At 41.0% G+C, this 21,306-nt stretch overlaps 1 protein-coding gene across 1 annotated transcript in view; it reads right to left on the bottom strand.

The window, feature by feature from the left end:
- Positions 1-7,851: 7,851 nt before the first annotated feature.
- The window catches only part of LOC134633581 (serine protease HTRA1B-like), a 31,301-nt gene continuing 17,846 nt past the window's right edge, over positions 7,852-21,306 (bottom strand). The window contains exons 5-10 of the mRNA XM_063482442.1: positions 15,773-15,967; positions 14,866-14,898; positions 14,370-14,484; positions 12,251-12,308; positions 9,816-9,911; positions 7,852-8,489 (exon numbers count right to left, since the gene is read on the bottom strand). Coding sequence (XP_063338512.1) covers positions 8,321-8,489; positions 9,816-9,911; positions 12,251-12,308; positions 14,370-14,484; positions 14,866-14,898; positions 15,773-15,967 — 666 coding nt within the window. The 3' untranslated portion in view covers positions 7,852-8,320. The remainder of the gene's footprint in view (positions 8,490-9,815; positions 9,912-12,250; positions 12,309-14,369; positions 14,485-14,865; positions 14,899-15,772; positions 15,968-21,306) is intronic.

Genomic DNA, 21,306 nt, shown 5'->3' with positions numbered 1-21,306 from the left:
TACCTGGCTTCATGGATAGATAGAGCTGGGTGTCATCTGCATAGCAGTGAAAATGTATGCTATGTCTTCTAATGATGCTGCCTAAGGGAAGCATGTATAATGTAAACAGAATTGGTCCTAGCACTGAACCCTGTGGAACACCATAATTAACCTCAGTGTGTGAAGAGGACTCTCCATTTACATGTACAAACTGGAGTCTATTAGATAGATATGATACAAACCACTGCAGCACAGTACCTGTAATACCTACAGCATGTTCTAATCGCTCTAATAGGATATTATGGTCAACAGTATCGAACGCTGCACTGAGGTCTAGCAGGACAAGCACAGAGATGAGTCCACTGTCAGAGGCCATAAGAAGATCATTTGTAACCTTCACTAAAGCTGTTTCTGTGCTGTGATGAGCTCTGAAACCTGACTGAAACTCTTCAAATAAGCCATTCCTCTGCAGATGATCTGTTAGCTGTTTGACAACTACTCTTTCAAGGATGTTTGATATGAAAGGAAGGTTGGCCTATAATTAGCTAAGACTGCTGAGTCTAACGGTTTAACTGCAGCCAGCTTGAAGGCCTGTGGTACATAGCCGATTATTAGAGATAGGTTGATCATATTTAAGATTGAAGCATTAATTAATGGCAGGACTTCTTTGAGCAGTTTTGTAGGAATGGGGTCTAAAAGACACGTTGATGGTTTGGAGGAAGTAATTATTGAAGTTAACTCAGAAAGATCAATTGGAGAAAAAGACTCTAAATGAACATCAATGGTACTGAAAGTAGCTGTAGATAATATTACATCCGTGAGATGATTATTGGTAATTTTGCAGCAGGTTGAAGGTTGCAGATGCCAACAGACTGAATAAACTGATCCGCAAGGCCAGTAATGTTGTGGGGATGGAGCTGGACTCCCTTAAGGTGGTGTCGGAGAGTTGGATGTTGTCCAAGATAAAGACAATGCTGGATAATACCTCCCACCCACTCCGTGACATGCTGGCTAGCCACATGAGCACGATCAGTGAGAGACTGAGATTACCAAAAAGGACCACTGAACGACACAGGAAGTAATTCCTGCCCGTGGCCATCTCCCTGTACAACTCCTCCATCTAACACACTGTAAACGCTGCAATAGTTACATCCTTTTTACACACGCTCTTTTCTGCTCTGTAATACTCCTGTCAGTATTCTTGATATTTTTTTTATAATCACCTCTGTTAATCCTTGATATTTATTATTGAGTGATTTGTATATATTAGTGATATTTCTTAAATTATAAATTTATACCATATTTTATTGTTTAAATAGGTTAGTCTGTTACTGTTACTATATTGGAGCAACTGTTACCCACATAATTTCCTTAGGGATTAATAAAGTATTCTGATTCTGAGGCAATTCCATTGAATCAACATTAATTTTACATCACATTTTCAAACACTGTTAATATTGAATCAATGTTGAACTCTGATGTTGATTTTCCACCAGTTTTGCACCCTTGGTTTCTTTTGAAACAACCATAAAATCATGATTAAAAATCAACAGGACTTAACAGGTATTTCAGTCAATACTAAACCACTGCAAATGACCATAAATACTTAAACCTGTGAAAAAGACATTTGTGTATGATCTAAAAACAGGATAACCATTATATGTTGAACATTATCTGTCAATTTATTATGTCCATAATAACATGCCTATAATATTAAACATTGGGCATTATGTAATTAAAAAAAGACAATAGACATCTTTGCATCAATAAAAAAACAATTTATTAAAAAAACAAAACAAAACGTTTTTTGTTAAATGTATTCGTTACAAGTCATTGTATTTAGTTTACTCTGGGATGGGGCTGGATATCCTGCGTCCTGCACCACCCATCCGATCTGGAGCATAGCAGAGCCATTTCTGCACTGCTTGGGCAAAGGCAAACTCAGAAACTGCATTTACCCCCACCTGCTGAGTCAGGCCATCTAGGACAAAGACAAACAAAAACATAAACAGAAAAAAGAGAGGCTTAATTAGAGCTTAAATATGAACAACCTCTTGTCAAAAGAGTTTAGCAGGGATCATCACCTGCATTAATGCATATATATCTATTTGCTTAGCACTTTTATTTTTATGTTTATTTAGGTGTTTGTTTTACAGTATGTTTCGCACTAAGTACCGAAGCAATTTCTTAATGTAATGTAAACCTTCTCAACATTTGGCAATAAAACCCTTTCTGATTCTGATTCTGAAAGCCTATAAACTACTAGGCTGCTTAGCATGAAAGTCACAAGGCAGAAATCAGCAAACTGCTGCCTCACTTTGTTCACCAGTGTGCTATGTTCCACGGTCTGGTTCGCTGCAGGACCAAACACGTGGCCTGGAATTACAGGCAGTGTCTTAAACACTTTCCTGTATCCCTCAGGAGCACGGGGCAAGCCACAACTATCACCTTGCCAAGGTTAAGATAGAAATAAGTCTACCAAGTTTATTAATGCAAAAGCCCGGAGTAAAGCATCACTGAAGCTCTGTGAGGCATCTACTCCAGCAGTGTGGAGAGTTTGTGACAGGACCATTGCAGGGGATTCTCTGTGCCCCACCCTGGACCAGATATTGCAGCAAACTAAAAGCTTTAAGGCTAGCAAAGTAACAACAGAGCAGCACCTAGAAACACGGCAACAGAAGAAGAAATACTTAGTGACCAAGTTAAAGGAGCAGCACCCAACAACTTTGTAGTCTGCTAAAAGTCAGAATTGTGAGCTGCTGCATCCTGATAAGCCACTCTAGTACAGTCTCTAAATATTCACCACAGTTTTTTGTACTGGTATGTTAAAACTGTAATTACACTCTGTGGGCAATTTATTAGGTACACCTTTTCAAAATCCTTTATTCAAATTTCTAATCAGCCAATCACATAGCAGAGATGCAGTGCTTCTAGGCATGTACAGTACCGTGCAAAAGTCTTGTGCTACACCTTATTTCCTGATTTTTTGCTTCCAAGGTGCCAGACTAGTTTGTTTTGTTGGCAGTAATGGTTTCCAGTCTTTCAACATTCTTTGGGCATTGGCTGCTTTTTTGCTCATTTTCAGCCCAGTCCTTGTGGCCGACCATTTTCAGAGAAATCTAAGGAGCTTGGGAAAAAATAGACTTCTTTAAGTTTCTTGAAGACATTTTGCCTCGCATCCAAGAAACCTCTTCAGTTCTAAGATCAAATGGTTGAGAGTCAAATGGTTGAGAGTCCAAAGTGCTTTAACCATAGTGCAAGCTGTCCTTTAAGAAGGTCAACGACCCACTATTCATCATGTATCTCATCGCATGAAAGCTGACTGTTTCAAGGTGTGAAAAAGGGTGTGGGTCGTTATCAGCAGAGGCTTCGGGTGAAACCATTGTGAGGACCTTTCATGTGACCTATTGAGACTAGATGTAAGTGGGCTTGTCCAAAGAAAATTTTTGGCTGTTACTCCAACTCAGTGGTGCCAAATACATAATTAAACTGTCAAGTTGAATCATGAAAAATGCCGGTGTGATAGATATAAAATAATATTTTTGATTCCCAAAAAGATATTAGCTGAAAATTTGGCATGTCTTAGCACGGTGTGCCAAGTATCCTTAAAAAAAGAGAAGAAACTGAACAAATGGAGGACGAAAGAAGTGGAAGACCTAAAACACTATCTCCAGATTAACACAGCATCATGTTATTGAGAAAGAGGAAATAATCTAGCAAAGCCCTGACACAGGAAATGACAGATGCATTGAGCACTTCAATCCCTCTACTGTTTACTGAAGGCTCATAAAGAATAGAATAGAATAGAATAATCCTTTAATTGTCCCACAAGGGGAAATTTGGTTGTAACAGCAGCCAGAAAGACACATATACAAACAAACAGTACACAGGACACAGAACAGAAACATACTATATATAAAATTACAATAAACAATAATACTTACCAAAAACGCATCTGCAGAGCGCTGTCTCTTTAAATGCCCTCTTTTGCTTGGTCTGGTCCTTAGTTTTCTTCCCAGCCCAGTTAAGTCCAGAGGCCAGCTCGTTTGTAACGGCATAGGCTAGTATACGGCGGACTCGCACCTCCAGTGTGGTCCCTCCAATCAAAGAAAAGCGTCTCACCTATCAAGATATTTAAAAAATAATAATTATGTTTTAAATGTGCATGACTATGCACACCATTAAATAGATGAAAGAGACATAATTTTTTTTTCCAAAGCCCAATTTTCCAGAGTTAAAAGGAATTAACTGAAATATCTGCAGTGAAATGTATTTCACATCCTGTTTGTTGGATCTTCCAATGCCAGCCTGCTGCTATATTCAAGCAGGACATACAGCAGCAGGCCATTTTTAAGCAGTTTAACCAAATTGGACGATTTATAAAGTTCTGAGTTACAAAAGTTACATAACCTTTAGGAACTTACCATTGTTTTATATGATTCTGGTAACTGCAGAGTTGCCTCTGCATTGTTCAGCTCATCCATATTGTGCAAAGGCAAATCCAGAGGCAAACCCCCAGCATCAAGAGGTCCATTGCTGCAGGATTGATTGAAAGCTCTGACCTCCTCACAGAGGTCCCTGACTTCCCTGGTCAGCTCTGTCAACAAGGTTAGCAGTTTTTGGCAGGCTACATCTGTTGAAAAGAACTATAAAACTGAGAATACTGGCTTGTGATAATCTGGATAAACATTGTGATGAGAAAAACAAGTATATCCATAAGTTATGGTTTCACATTTTGAATTCAGGTTTTAGTTCAGTCTGCTCATACTGTTTACAGGTTTATCCCTTTCACATATAAATGAAATCCTGTTGCCTCACAGACTCTCTGGAATCTAAAAAAATCAAAATATGATATCTAACAATATAAATGAGTATTTAGAAGTTATAATTACAATGAAATTGTGATGAAACAAATTTTTCAAAGCATACCTTCATTATAGAAGACAGTGAACACAGACTCTATTTGCTGGGGACGTTGCATAGACGTGTAGGTTGGTGTGTTGGGCTGGAGCGGTGAAAGGAGCCGGTAGCTTGCCGGGGCATCGTGATGGTTGCTAGTAGTGTCTTCAGCTGTTTGGATTTCATCACGTGTTCTTAAATCTTGCCCTAAAAAATACCCTCCATATTTTAATAATAAAAACTAACACTGAAGTGAAACTAAGACAGCCACAATGGAAACTAACAAAATATAAAATATATGATTCCTCACAGAGAAAGAATGTCGGTGCAGTTTCATAGTTCACAGTTTCTTTAAGTTGCTTTTTTTTTTTACCTGAGCTGCTGGTCTGAGGCTCCTCCTCGTCCTTATAGTCGTTTTTAACATGATGAAACAGTGAGTGCACTTTACCTTCATTTTCACTCTTCCCCGCAGCAGCAGCGAGCGGGAAATCAGTGATGTCAGCTTCCTCCTCCTCTTCCTTCTTTATGCTGAGGAGCTGTGGGACTTGCTGCTCCATATCAGGGCTCCACTCATCAAGTTCTTCTTTGATTGTTAACAGCTGCTGAATATCTGAAAGGTACAAACATCACAAATGTATGAGCAACAATGCAATGAGAAACAAAATTAAATTGAAGAATTAAAAGAATCACTTTGTACATTTGTAATAAGAATGACATATGTTTAGGGAACATCTAAGTGCTAAAAAGCAGGGAGCCAGGACTTACCCAAGGTTGAAGACATTTTCCCTCTCGTCCTGTGGTTCTGACTGACTTCTCAGGTTTTTAACCTCTCCTGATGCCTCAGAGAGTTGTTGACCCACCCATTCACACTTTTGGTATTGTTCAGTCAAGGTGTGAAATGCTCTAAGCCGTCTGGGATGCTCTGCAGGTATCTGATAAGAGGGGCAGGGTCCAGCTTCCTGGAACAATAACAGTTCTGATCGTCTCCTTATGTACAATAAATCTGTAGCTAAATTCTGCTGCTGTCCAGCATCAACAATATTTCTGTGCAGTAACATTAGCACTGCGATTAATCTGCTTATGATTACCATTGGAAATTCTTTATATCTTAACAGATTCAACCATATATGTAACATTTGCAAACAATAAACAAACATATGCCAGAATTACCCAAAAAACATTATACATCAGACCATTTACTTTTAACAACACAAAGAGTAAGACCTGTTGAAATCATCTTTATCAAACCTTAGAATAGAAGAGGTGTGTCTCGGAGCAACATTTCTCACAAACTAAAACATATGTAATAAGACCAGCTACCTCTTTACGCTACAGGTGGAATCACAGCTTCCACCAAGTGACAGCGCCACCCACAGAAATCAGATCAACTGTCTGGATTCACGGAATTCTCCAAATTTCCTCCACTGAGATGTGGGAAAAGACCATTAACAAAGAACTGAAAATTTCAGTATTTTAGTTTAGTTTTTACATATTTGTGTTCATGTTCCATTAGAGAAGGAAGGACCCAAATCACGAAAATCAAAAATATGCACATCAAACTCCAGAATTTTGTTCTATTTGGATCGGACAATCTACTGATAGTTTTGTAAGTATTCTAAAACTCAACTATATACTATTCAGGAATTGTTACCAGTTGTCTTTTGCATTGTGAAGATTTTTATCTTCAGTCAGTTTTGCAGGAATAAATCTGAGCAGAAACTGTAGACCTGTACACTTCACGTTATACTCTGTGCCACCAGTAAACACTTTTCTGATGAGTTTATGAGCTCAAATAATAGCTTAAAGTCTTGTTAAATATATAAAGAAGTTGACTTTGTAAATTAGCATCCTCATTAGAATCAAACAGCAGGATCCAATGGTTTTGGGTGGTCACTTGTCATGTGTGGTTTCAAAACACGTCACAGATCACTATGTGGCATCACTTTAGCTTTCTGCATGTATAATATACAGCCTATGCTCAAATACTGACCTTTGTCCTCAGAGGCCAGAAAGAGGGAGGCAGAGTCGCCGATGAGCTCCTAGACTGTTGTAACATAAAAGGCCTCATTCACGAACCTCTTTTTCACATCAGTCTTTTGTTTTTAACTCGAGCCACAGTCTGGTGTCAACATTTATCACACAGTTTAATTTTTAAGCCATCTGCACTCCGGAGGAAGAGCTCGGGAAAGGTTTGCCTTTTTGGCTGTCCTTCTCAGACACTTGTTGGAGTTTCTTCCAGCTGTTGTTGTTTAGTTGTGCGGGCTTCTCTCTCAGAGAAACTCCACCACTTTCTCCCAGATGCACCGTGAGATATTTGTTCTTCCTTATAAATACAGAACTGGGTGCATGACATTACAAGAGTGGACACAAGTGTGAGGATTTTGAATAAAACTGATTCAATAACACAAACGCAGAATTAAGAATAAATATTCTGGTCATAAATACCTGCCCACATTAGTGAACGAGACCCACTGTCTTCTTTTCTACTTCTTGTTCTAATTAAATCCGTATTTTTTTAAAAGGCTCCTCAGGCAACGAAACTCTTGTTATAAAAATATAATTTGTCATGTTAGGAAAAGTCAGTTTAAATAAGCTCCTACTGGTTTGTAAAGATAACAAAGTAAAGCTCGAAAACTTTCCTGTTATGACAAGGAAGTGATGAAAATTCATCATGATGACTTATGTAAGAGAAACTAAGAGGAAGAGGAATACTCGGGGACTCCAGCACGGATCCTTGGAGTTCAGGAACAGTTAAAATGTGAGAAAAAGCAAAAATGTGACACAAATTTCAAAGCCTGGCGTTCTTATTGGGACTGGCTGAGACTAAGAAGGTCAGCGGTTTCTGTCGATGCACCATTTGTAGTGAATATTTGCACAAATGTTGGGTAAATATAAGAAAATATAAATATAGAAAAAAAATACTTGGATAAATTGTTAGTGTTTTTAGGGGGCATCATGATTATTAATAAAGAGACTTTTTTAAAAATAATTTTATTCCCTTTTTTGAAAACATTGTCATCAAACACGTACTGAAAAAAAAAAACACTATTAAAAATATCCCATGGAGAACATACAGTACACAGTGATACTACGGAAACCTGCAGTAACCTCTTTGTAGCGACAGATGGTGTTAGTAGGATATAAAAGGTCTGTGAGGATGGAAAAGAGGAAAGATGAGAGCTAATATGAGCCGTACAATGACAGGGGTGAAGCATCAGATCCCAGAGTGACGAACCTCTGAAGGTGTGTCAGCGTTATAAAAATGGAAGACGAGTAGCAGTACTAATAATTACAAATTCTAGGTGTGGCCCCAGACACACCCTAACATATTTGTTCTTTTTTTTTAAGTGTTCATGATTGGCTGAAAAACACTGAGAGCCAGCTCGAGATTGCGTGAGCGGTTAAGGTTTTGCGTTGAACGGTAGCTCAGTCAGCTGAGACGTCAAGGGTCGACCTCCTCGGGGATGATGGTGAGGATGACATCCTCGTTGCCTCGCCTCACCACCATTCGAAGCGTGTCGTCCCGCTTTATGGCAGCGCTGACGTCGCTGGCAGAGGTGATTCGTTCGCCGTTGATGCTGATGATGACATCACTCTCCTTCAGGCCAGCTCTGTTACAAAGAATGAAAGGAAAAGACGAGTTATTCTGGACTACCAAGAATAAAAAGGTATTCCTGACACACACCTCCTTATTCCAGGGAGAGGATGAACTGAAGTGCTGCACAAGATCCAGTGTAATACAAAGAAGGATTATTTTGTACTGCAAATCATACAAAGCTGCTGTAGTAGAGTCCAAGAATAAAAATGTATAGATGGAAATGACACTGAAACCGTGTATCTGTGTTTCTGCTCTCATAGAGATTATTAGCTGTGGTAGTGACTGAAAATATGAGACTGACATAAGTAGTGGAAATGAGCTTCCTCTAAATCCTCTAAAGGGGTCTGAAGTCAGCCTAAAGAAAAGGTGGGGAGCTCACTAATTTGCAAGGAGCTCATAGTAGAGCACCTAGTCCTCCACACCAAAAGGAGGCTAGTTGAGGTGGTTCGGACACGCGACATGCCTGCAAAGTGACATGTTTTAGTCATGTACAGCTGGGACGAGGCCCAAGGACAGAGTCTTCAGAGATTATAGCTCTTAGCTGGCAACTACTGGGAATACTTTACTGTCCCCCTGAAAATGTGGGACGTCAGGCATCTTTGGTTAGACTGAGAAGCACCAGGAAATAAAAAAAAAGTACAGACAAAGAAGTGATTACTTTTTGGTAAAACACATTTAGGACCGAGTGCTTCCCAGCTGTTCAGTGAAACGAACCCAAAGCCACCTCTTATAGTCCTTTAAACACAGAGGCTCTACTTTCAGAGCTGAAGCGATGCCAAAGAGAAACCCAGATCTGCGCAGCTATGACTGAAGCAGTTTGTCCTCCCTGCCAGAGCGAGCTCGACGCTCTGGGTGGGAAACACTCGTTTTTCTGTTTTTGCTGCCAGCTTCCAAGATGTTTCCAAAAAGCAAAACAGCAGCTTTAAAATCAGAGGTGAACTTTCCACACCCCGCAGTCAGCACGATCAGAGGCTCCTCCTGAGTGTCGTCTATGTTCTGCATAAACCAAGCAGACAACAAGAAAACAAACTCTGCCTGCTGTTTCCTCAGGTGGGCCGCTGCGGTTTGCTTTCAACACGCTTGAGTAGCAAAAACCGCTCCACAGACAGAGTATAGTCTGCAGAAGCATGTTTGTAACCACCCAGCGTGCACTCTTGTACCTGCTTTAACATACGAGAACCCCGCCGATGCCAAATGTGCCACTTGTGCCTTGGAAATAAAACTCTCTGGATAGAGAACTATCCTGTCCATATCCTGAACTCTTATACCCCGATGTGAACTTAGTAGACAGTGAACACTAAAATAAAATGGAAATAAGAGGATGAAATGAAACACTCACGCCTCAGCTGGAGTTCTGCTGATGACTTCAATGACGTACGCCCCAGAAGTGACATCTGGGAAGTCTGACTGCCGCTCCTTCAGCTCCTTAGCCAGCCTGAGAAAAGAGGAGAAAACCAGTGAGAACATGAGCTTCTGCATCGAATGTTTTCAGCACGTCATTCTGATGCATTTGATTCATTCTGGGCTCTAAAACTTCACTCAGATTAGAAGTGACATCCTGAGGACAGGGCAAACTCTGAGAAGCTGCATCTTCAACAAAGCTGATGGTGATGAACTATGACCTGCATCATGCAGTCACTGTGTTCACCACCATTCTGGAGCAAAATGTCTGAAATGACAGGCCCAGATTTAAATGTCTGTGGTGCCTGAACCACACTGACTGTCAGCATAATTAAGGCCTGTCAGAAAGCAAGAGTATTTTATTCTGAAGTGGCCAAGGCTCCGTCAAGTATTCTGTGGTTTGTAAGCAAAAATAAAAGTGATTAACTGCCCCAAATATGATGAAGATACTGCAAAATATGACACATGCAGCATTTTTCTCATTATGCTGATCAGTGAAAGGACATTTGGCATCTCCAGCAGGTTAAATGGTGCTCCAAACCAGCAGAAATGTTGTGTAGCGTTTTATCTTCTCAGTCATAATAACATTTGTGTTGCCAGTCCTGATTCACAGCAGTCAGAATGATTTGAGAGTAGGCATCTGTGCTTCACACTGCATTATCACTAAAACAGCATATTCCACACTGGAGCCATATTGAGAGCATTAATCCCTCTGAAAATGTCTTTCACAAGAAATGGTGTCAAACCTGGGAGGTGTTTTCTAATTGTTGTGTGTTCAGAGCTGTTACTTCACACCAAGTCCTTTTAATACTTGAAATCAGTATGGTTGTATTTGAGTTTATGGGTAATTATGAGTTTTGATTCTTCTTTTCATTCTTTTTGAGTGATCCTTTGGGGGTTTGGGGCCTTGTTCTGATTGGATTATATCCCAGTGAGTCACTGATTCCTTGATTGTTTCCCCTGATGTTACTGACCTCCTGCTCTCGCCTGGGTCCCGTTTATTAGCTGCACTTTGCTAGCACTCCTTTTTGCCTTCAGAACTGCTCTTTGTGCCGAAGCTTCATCAAGGTGCTGAAAACATTGCTCAGAGATTTTGGTCCCTATTGACACGACAGCATCGTTTAGCTGCTGCAGCTGCACATCCATGATGTGAATCTTCCGTTCCACCAAATCATGAGGATCTACTACAGGATTAAGTTTAGGTGGCTGTGGTGGCCATTTGAGTCTTTGTGACAAGGTGCTTTCTCCTGCTGGAAGCAACCATCAGAAGATGGTACACTGTGGTTACACAGGGATGGACATCGTCCATTTTTCAGACCATTCTCTGTAAACATGGAGATGGTTGTGACAATCTGAACTATTCAAACCAACATCCACGCCATGATCAAGGTCTCTGAAATCACCTTTCTTCCCCATTGTGATGCTCAGTTTAAGCTTCAGCAGGTTGACCATGTGCAAACACCTAAATGCACTGAGCTGCTGTTACGCGATTGGCTGACAATATATTTGCATTAAGAAGGAGTTAAGTAGGTGTCCCCAACAAAGTGACTGGTGAGAGTATACCCCTTCCCTTTCTCAAAGCTTCTGTTACACTCTCAAGTCTGCTCGTTGGATTTTTGCACTCAGCCTTTTATGAATATTGATAAATTTCAGCTTTTGTGTTTTTTTCTGGCTGTTTTATTTAAGGAAGCTCCAACATGTAAGGACTGATATACATCAGCTAATCGTGACTCAATGTGCAGCAGCAGCATGTTTTCACTTGCAGCAGGCTTGAAAGTGCATTACCACACGATAGGTTTGACATGAATAAAGCTGACTGATGATCACTCGAGGAGGTTACCTATTATCTTGGCTTCTTGCGCAGTGTTGTGAAATGTAGAAAAATTGGTACTTGGATGGAGGGTGAAACTTGAAAAGCATAAATGTGATGGCAGTTCATTTTAAAAGTACCAGAGGGCATGTTTAAAATTAATAAGCTGTCATAAAGTGAGGGTTGTTTTGGTTATTTGGGGAGTTTCCTGCTGTGACTCTCGGCCAGCGTAGGCGGTTACTCTGACCCGAAGGCTGTGAACGCGGCCTGGCCCGGCTTACATTCCTGCTTAAAGCGATCATTTGGCAGCGGGTATCGAAAGCTAACGTCACCCTGTCGATATGATCACCGCCCTGATTATGTATGAAAGTCAGGATTGAGAAACATCCATTTTAGGGATCCAGGGAGCTTCAACAACACACTGAGTCAGGATTTAGATTTTCCAGGCTGCTCTCACAGAAATCGACACATTAAATAATCTTACTATTTAATCCTGTTTAAATGCAGCTTAGATGATTATTCTGTGGATGTCAGAAGCAGAGGTGAGGGAAGCTGGGACTTACGATGAAGTGAGACTCATCATTCTGACACCGATGTATTTCTTCTTCTGTGGTGTTTTACCTGCAGAACATAACAAAAATACCCATGATGTCCATGTAATGGTCAACATCATCATCCTCTTTTATCACGTTTATCTAGTTTTAAAATCAACGAGTCTAAAGTGAAGTGTGAAATGTTTAACAGGCAGCTTTGAAATCTGTCTTTGAGTTTTAGCTACAGTAGCTCAGGTGGCAGAGGAGGTCAGCCACTAACTAGAAGATCGGTGGTTCGATCCCAGGCTGCCTCCTGGCTGCATGCCAAATATCCTTGGGCAAGATACTAACCCCATGTTTGCCTACTGGTGGTGGTCAGAGGGCCCGGTGGCGCTAGTGTCCGGCAGCCTCGCCTCTGTCAGTGCGCCCCAGGGCAGCTGTGGCTACAATGTAGCTTGCCGTCACCAGTGTGTGAATGGGTGAATGACTGAATGTAGTGTGAAGCGCTTTACAAATGCAGGCCATTTACCATAACTTAACGTAGCCATGCAAACATCTCAGAGTTTCAGGTACAGGTACGAGTACTGCAGGTGGATGTGGCACATATAGCCTGGAGCTTGTTTATTCTGGTCAGAATCAGTTCATGAGTGTTTAAATGTGTGGCTTTTTCTCTTGATTTGGTTTCATTTCAAACAGAAAAACTCGAAGCAACCGAAAAATGCATCACTGAAAACCACCATCAGTCTTCTTATTGGCTAAATCAGTCTGGGGTGAGAGAAATAAAGGTGCTGTGTTTTGGGTTAGCTCAAATCTGCTGCGTACATCTGACAGTTTGGTCAGATCACGTTCTGGCCATGAGCGAACCACTCTGGAGTTTAGTTTAGTTGAAAGGGTCTCAGTGCAGTTGTTTTGGTCTGCACCCGAGGTGCAGACCAAAACATGATTACCGAGCATGATTACCGAAACAAACGAACTTCATCAAGGGGGAAAATAAACCCGAGATTTATTTAACCGAGCGAAGCAGCTAAAATCCACAGATACCCACATGAAACTTTTTGGGCTGGAAAAACAGATTTTAAGCTTTATTTAAAAACTGTACTCAAGTCAATTTCAGATCCAGTTTAGGTATTTCAATCTAAAGAGACAAAATCTGGGGTTTGTTTGTAATTTAAAAGCTAAATTGCAAAAAATTTGTCTCTTAGAGTGATAACAATAAGTGTTGATGCTCTCTCAGCATTTACTGGAGAAAACTTTCAGGGCTCTCATCTCCACCTGGGATAGGCGGGCGTCAAAATAAGTTATAACATATGAAAGGTCTCCTTTTTACCCACATTTAATCCCAGGCTCATCCTCTAGCTGTGGTTCCCGATACTCTCCTTTTTATTTTCTCTTCCCTCTCGCCTCTTAAATACTGAGCCTGGTTCTACTTTCTTGCTGTTAAAAGGGAGTTTGTCCTTCCCACTGTCAGCTAATGCTTGCTCGTGGGGGCGTGTTGTGCGTGCTTGTGCATTGTAATGAAAATTCTTTACGGACAAGCTTGAGCTGCCACAAAAAACACGCAGGCACATGGACGTCCACACGCTCTCACCAAATGATGACGGAACTTTAACCACGGCTTTAACCTCTTTGAGGCGACTGCTGTGATTTGATGCCATTTAAATAAACTTCAATTTAGAAGTAATGAATGATTACTGCAGCTGATAACTGAGAGAAACCTTAACCCTTATATCACATGACAAAACAACTTTAGTTCATAAAGAAGTTTTTCCTTTTAAATCTGAGCTGAAAATGTAGTTTTAAAAAATCTGATTTCAGGTGTGAACGTTTATTTTGATTTCATAAGGAATGACCTCAATATTCCTAATATTCTGACTTAATGTTACTGCATGTTCACAGCAGTTAGGAATTTCTCTTCATCTGTGTTGAGCTTTTATTGCTTTTTAAACTGCACGGGTCTTTCTCTATAACTTAAAGAGACATTTGTCTACTTTTTGTAAATTATGAGGGGAAATGGCTGGATCCATTTTTTAAACGCACAGCTTTGTGTGAGTGTTCGAGCATGTGAGACTTGTGCCACGTTGTGTTGCTCTCTTTGGCCTCGTCTGCTCCGTCTCTCTGACATCAGCTCTGTGATAACACTGCTACAAACCTTTAGCTTGTCTGTCGTGTGACTCTGCCAGGAACTGTCTGATCTTGTCCGAGGGGATGGCAAAGGAGATTCCTGCTGTGACCTTCAGAGTGTTGATGCCGATCACCTCCCCATCCTGCAGCACACACACAGGAACAAACTTTATTTTGCCAGCGTTTCTCAGTAAAAGCCAGAGTCCCACATGAAGCTTGTGAAACAGTCAATCTGACGCCTCTTTTTTTCTGTGGCTGACTGAAAACAAGCTTCTAATCAGAGTCAGCTGTGGACCGGGACCCTGCGCCAAGCGTTACCTAAACTCCTTATTTACCTTTCCTAATAAGGACTTCATGCTTCTTGGTCTTTATTTATATGAGGTTATGTATTTCTCCGTTTTGCAACACGTGGATGTGTTCCAAGTAAATGCAGAGCTCTGTTTCTGCTTCACAGATATCATTCTTAATTAAAATGATACGGATACAGCTCAAACAGGTCATCTCATTTTTTCTCCTTCACTTACCAGATTGACTAGTGGTCCTCCAGAGTTGCCGTACTGCAAGAAAACAAACAAGCAAACAGTTAACGTGAATTCAGTGAATATTATTAAAACAATTATTTAATGCTTTACCAATTGAAAGCTTACTAGGAGAAACTTTTGCAGCTCTTTTTCTGAGCTGAGCGGTTTCTGTCATATTTCAGACCTGCTCATAGAACAAACCGACTGGGTGTGCATCGGTGGTTGCTGAGGGTGGCCTCTTCCTATCCAGCAACCCTCCTATTGTAATGGTCATCAAAATGCATCCTTATTGACACATATTGAGGTGTCAAAATTCATCATTAAGGGTGCAGGGGAGGTCTTCATAAATCATCTTTATGGGGGAAAGAGTTACGACCTCCATGGCTGAAAAATGACGAAAACATAGAAGCTTTGGAAAGTGCACTTCCTCTATTGGCCACTTGAGGCAACATTATCCGCCGTTTCTGAAGAGCTCTGAAGCCTCGGGACTATTGTTTCTTTTACTGTGGCCATCATGTGACGAGAGGGGCGGGTCAAACTGTGAAACCATATCACAGATGATCCCTCACTCTGAAACATGGTATGACCAGGACTGTATGACAGCATGACCCAAAATGAATGACCGAGCCCATAAAGTCAGCAGTAACTGTATACAGAGGTCAGGCTAACGTGCCATTTTCCCATTGACTTCTATAGGACCAGAGATCCTTTGCAACTATCGCCATCTGGTGGCCCTCAGGTGGAATGCATGATTTTAGGCACTTCGGCACTGGTAACAGTTAATTTCTTCCTTACATGTATAGTATATAAATATGTCTCCCTTTTTGAAATTATTCTAACACTTAAATTTGAATTATTAGAGGTGTTTTTCAGACTTGATAAGACCCACACACTTTGTCCCTTCCCTTACATTGATGATGGCATCAGTCTGGATGTAATCCATGTCTGAGTTGCGCAGGCCAAGTTCTTTGCCTCCCCTTTGGGTGGTGCTGACGATGCCAGTGGTGACGGTGTTCTGCAGGGAGAACGGGCTGCCTATCGCTACCACAAACTCGCCGGGACGAAGGTCTGCCGAGCGACCGAGCAGCAGCACCGGCAGCTTCATCTGTTCCAACAAAGAGAAGAGACGGACACAGAGTGAGACACCACACATGCGAATCAGCTGATCGAACAGAAGGAAGAGGTTATTTCTGTGCTGGTCTTGGTGCACAAAGCTACATTAGATTTGTTTAAAGTCTTCTTTTACATGTTTTTCTTCTAAATTGGGCAAAGAAAACAGAAAGTGAAACAAATGATCCGAGTTTTTCCTGGCTCAGAAGGGTGACAGCTTTGATCCTCTTTCAGTAAAAATCACTGAGTGTCTTTCTTTGTTTGACAGAAATCTGCATTTTCCATTTTCTTTTTCTAATCGTTGGATTATCAGAAATGACTATTACGACTGACCCTATTTAACAAGAAGTAAACAGTTTCACTTCAAAGCTGCTGAACATGAGAAATGCCTCCATGCGGGAAAAACCTTGATGGTGCACCATAATTGAAGGAGCAGCAGCCCAGTTACCAGAGACACACACACACACAGACACACACACAGGTAAACAGCAGTTTATTCTCTTTAGGCCGGTGGAGACAGACACGCGTTTCCTGTGGAGAGCTGACTCAGCTCTCTCACTCCGATGAAGCCTCCTCTTAACCCCAAAACCCAAACTCTTAAATACAAATCACCATTTCAGTCATGCAGCCTCATTGCCCCTGAGCATCACCGCTCTCTTGCAGTTAAACCTCAAACTGTAACAAGTATTTAGTTATTCAGCCCTACAGTTACATAAACTGAGGTTCATTCAGTAGTTCTCTGAAGCTGTGATTCTGGTACATCATGCCTGCAAAGTTCACCTTATTCACCTTAATATATCTGACATGTGTAAAAACATTAGATGTTTCTCTTATTCTCTAATATATCTTTTACAAAGGTTTGCCAGTTAACAAGGCAGTTATTGTATATTCCTGTGTTGCAAATTGATGTAAACCTTACAAAACCAAACCAAGCGATAAACAGACTATGACAAAACAACAGTTATGACCTAATGTTCAACAGTGTTGTGTTAATGAGGTGCGAACAGAAGTTGAACTAGGACCAGGTTGTACTTTAGTGTAATACCAGTTTGTACCACTAGGTGGTGCACTGAGTCTGTGGACTTAACCAGTTAAGCCATGGAGACTAAACTACAATGGCGACCAGAAAAAGGCAAAACATTGTGAGGAAATGTGGGTAAATGAATATGAAAGAAATATATAATATAATAAGTAAAAACAGAACTTTAGCATTAAAAAAATATATATATTTCAGCTTACGTAAAATGCCGCCCCCTGCTGGAGTAACTTTAGTTAGATTTTCCTCTTTGGAGCTACACCTCTTGGTTTTGGATCGTTTCAGCTTTTGTCTTTTAGTGACTACACCGCCACCTTCACCCTCAGCATCACTAACACCACTGACTAGGGATGGGTATCGAAACCCGGTTCTTGTTGAGAATCGGTTCCCACTGTTTCAATTCCTTGGAATTGTTTGCCATTTTTGCAAACGATTCCCTTATCGATTCCAGTCACCCCGAATGACATCACCACGTTGCAGAGCGTCATTTACCTGGCAGGAAACATGGCGCCTAAGCGGCTCAAATGCTCAAAAGTTTGGTTATACTTTACGAGAACGGATGACAACAGGGCAACTTGCAATACTTGCAAAGTAGATATTTCATTTAAGGGAGGAAACACTACGAATATGCAAAAACATTTGCTCACAGAACATGCGATGACCTTAAATGAATGTCGTGTTTTTAATTCCGCTCCGGACTCGTGAATCTCAACCCAGCAGCAGCGGTAACGTTTGCACGTCCTCTCCCATTAATGTGGCAGGTAAATAATCAACTAACAGTGCATATTATGTTAGCGCGATCTGCCTTATTACAAAACCTGCCATTACTGTGTGTTTAGGTGACCATGATGAGAGAGACAGACAGAGTCTGGCTGGCTCAGATGCTGGCAGTTCTCGCTGCAGTCTACCGGTAGCATCTCCTTTCAGGCCAGGATAGACGAATGTCACTGAGCAGTGACTAAGTTTGTGGTAAAAAGCTTGCACCCATTTGCCACAGCAGATGCCCCCGATTTTCGGTAAGTGAATGTGTTTAATTGTAGGCAGGGACATTACTGGATATTCTTGTGTAATTGCTACAAAATAATTTATGTTATACTTTGTTATTGCTACGGAAGAATATTTATTTTATTATTTTACATTTACAATTTTTTTTCCTGGGGACCTGGTGACACCCCATTGAAGAGCCGTAGGCTGTGGATTTCTTAAGATCTCACTGTTGGGTTTGTAAGGCCATGTTACTCCTAAATTTCTATCTTGTTCAAAGAGAAGATATAAAACAAAGTTCTAAGCTTATCGACCTTAGTGTTCTCCTTTTTTAAAAAGAATCGATAAGAGAATCGATAAAGAATCGAATCATTAAACAGAATCGAAAATGGAATCGGAATCGTGAAAATCTTATCAATACCCATCCCTACCACTGACCATCATCATCCATTTTTCTTGAAAGAAATAAGCTTCTTCACCTCTCAAAAAACCCCCCCAAAAAAAACCCAAACCTGGACTTTGATTAAGATGGCCAACAGAAAGGGAAAGTGTCATCTTAAAGGAAAATATTAAATATTTCCAGACAGTTGTAACGTAATAGGAGCAGTACTCGCGGGGGTTCCACAAGGTTCAGTTTTGGGACCACTACTCATTTGCCTGTACATTAATGAGTTGCTTCACAGCTGTAAAGATGCAGAGAGTATGTGCTGACAACACTACAAACACAGCACTTTTATAAGGTGCTGATCATGAAACACAATTCACTTCAGTTTGTGTTAAATCATGAAACACACTGTTCCTGATCTTAATCTTTCTTTTAAAGAGTGACATGAAGTTCTGCTAAAACTGTCTTCCATAAAGGCAGGCTGGTGTCCATATTCTATTCCTCGGCACAGTTTCCACATCATTTTCCATCATATCCATCGATTCCCACCAACATGTGGCAGTACTCCTGGCTGATGCTTTATTGCCACATGTACAACTGCAAAAAATGAAAATAATAAAATAAATAAAATAATATGATCGAGCTCACGCTGCCAAAAAAGTTAAGTCACACTGCTGTGTTATTAAAGCACAAGTGTGAGGTGATTTTTAGAGTTCGAACAAATTGCTGGGATGCGAATCGAGGCTGAAAATGAATCCAGCTGGATGCATTTGGTTAAATCCAGCAGATTTTTATTTGTACTGCTTGCATGGCAGCAGGTTGCACTTCTGATTAGCTGGCTCCTAAATTGGAGTTTTTCCATCCTCGTTACTGCAGTTTAGCAAAAGAAAAGCTGAGCGCACCTTTCTGCTACTGGAAATGCAAAGTTTATTTTGCCAGTGAAGGTGAACTGTTTGGACTTTTATGAGTAATAATTGGTTTAAATGCACTTTAATAGATTCTTATTACTCCCTGACTTACTCAGTGTCGCTCTCTCCTCCTCCTCTGTTTGTCTTTTCATTAAATCCAGGAAACATTCAGACTGAGCACACACACACACACACACACACACACACACACACACACACACACACACACACACACACACAAAGGCTAAATATTCAATTCACTTGTATGTACGTTGTGCCAAATCACAACATCTCAGGAAGCTTAAAGTTCAGGACCTTAAAGTTTCATTGAGGAAAACACAGTGAAACACTTGGAAAAAAAACAAGGAAAATGACACTTAGGTGTTTGACCTTAATGTTACAAGACTAATACATGGGACACCACCTCCTTACACTGAATTTCTTCATATTCATAAAAGGCAAAAAAGGGTGGTCTCCTTCCATCTTTGGCATACTCGCTGTTCAAAAACTGCAACACAATGTTGGCATCTCATGCACAGAGTCACACCGCTGCAAACACTGCTCACACTCCCCCAAAGGAGATGCTGGGCTGATCTCAACAGGCGATGACTTAATGTCCAGAAGAACGACTGATTTTAACCCAGTTCCAACTGCTTGACTCACACTGACCACCCAGAGCATTTTCCCCCTGAACTTCTAACCTTCTCCATCCTTAAAGTTTATTTTTTACATGAAGGTCGTCATTAGAGTCCGTAATGACCTGGAGACTACATCCCTCTTATATATAGTTTATCTGATATGGAGAGCCATACAGCCTTGCAGACTGACGCCACAAGCTTCACTCCTGGGGGAACTCCTCTTCCTTCCATGCACATAATTCTTATCTAGAGGCATGCAGTTGGTTTTCAGATATGCTGATATCACCTAAAGCTCAACACGGGTTTTACTGAGAATTTGTCTTCTGAGGCGAAGGCATGTCAGCACTGTGGTGATGCCAAGTGGAATCTGGGTTTAACCTTATCTGACAAACTGTTGTCCTCAGCAAATATCACAGCAGAGACCTCTTGTGCTTGTGTGGTGCTCCTGTAGCACATCCGAGCCAAAATCTAACCGTAAAACAACCTAAACCTCACCATCAAACTGCAAGGCTGATATTCTGCTGGAGAAGAAGGACATCACTGAGTCACAAGGTACCTGAAAACATAATTTTTCTGCCTATAAAAATATTTATAGATTTATAAAAATAAAAAATCCAAACTTTAAAAATGGCTATTAAAGACAGTGTAGCTTCATGTTGTTCATTGACTCGGTGTTCAATTCCCACCTTCTTCAATGCATTTTAAATCCTAAGAACCTTTGGCTCCAGCCCACAGCAGTGTGGAGGCCAACCCTCTGTGAACTGCCCGCTGGCCCACTTCACGCCGTCCTACTAACCTACTTCAGCCCCACATGGATGACGTGGAACAGAAAAACTGAGACATAAAGCAGTCATGATGTTCGGACCCAACTTTCATCAACACCACACTCCACCAAGCATGACAAATGTCTGTTTCTCTGTAAGTGTGTGTGTGTGGTTTGTTTTGCCTGCTGCTGACAGACACATGTGTTGCCAATTTCCTCCGTTAAGTAACAAGCCTGAAGGCTCTGACCCACTTTTGCTTAAGGTTTTGTAAGCGAGAGAGTGACACAGAAAAACTCTGAAGGGAGAGAGTGAAGGAGGGACAAGGTGAGGAGGAGGGCAGAAAGGAATGAAGGGTAGATGAAATGAAGCAAAAAACAGAAAGGATGGAAGCAGATGTGACAGATGTGGAGGCATCTCAGCTCGAGCAGAAACCGGGCGTGCAGTGAAAGCTTGCCCGAAAGCACAGGTATGCTCGACACATCTGTACATGACTGCTGCCCGGGCCCGTGGATGCTGCGGTCTGGATGAGTCATGGCAGGTGACGAAACAAAATAAAATGTGAAACCTGAAACAGAAGCCAAGTGTGAGATCGAAATCTGTTCTTTATTTCAGTCTCCCT

This window comes from Pelmatolapia mariae, linkage group LG8 (assembly GCF_036321145.2).
Source record: "Pelmatolapia mariae isolate MD_Pm_ZW linkage group LG8, Pm_UMD_F_2, whole genome shotgun sequence".
NCBI lineage: Eukaryota > Metazoa > Chordata > Actinopteri > Cichliformes > Cichlidae > Pelmatolapia > Pelmatolapia mariae.
The sequence above is the reverse complement of the archived record's forward strand: the minus strand, read 5'-3'. Positions and strand labels throughout refer to the sequence as shown.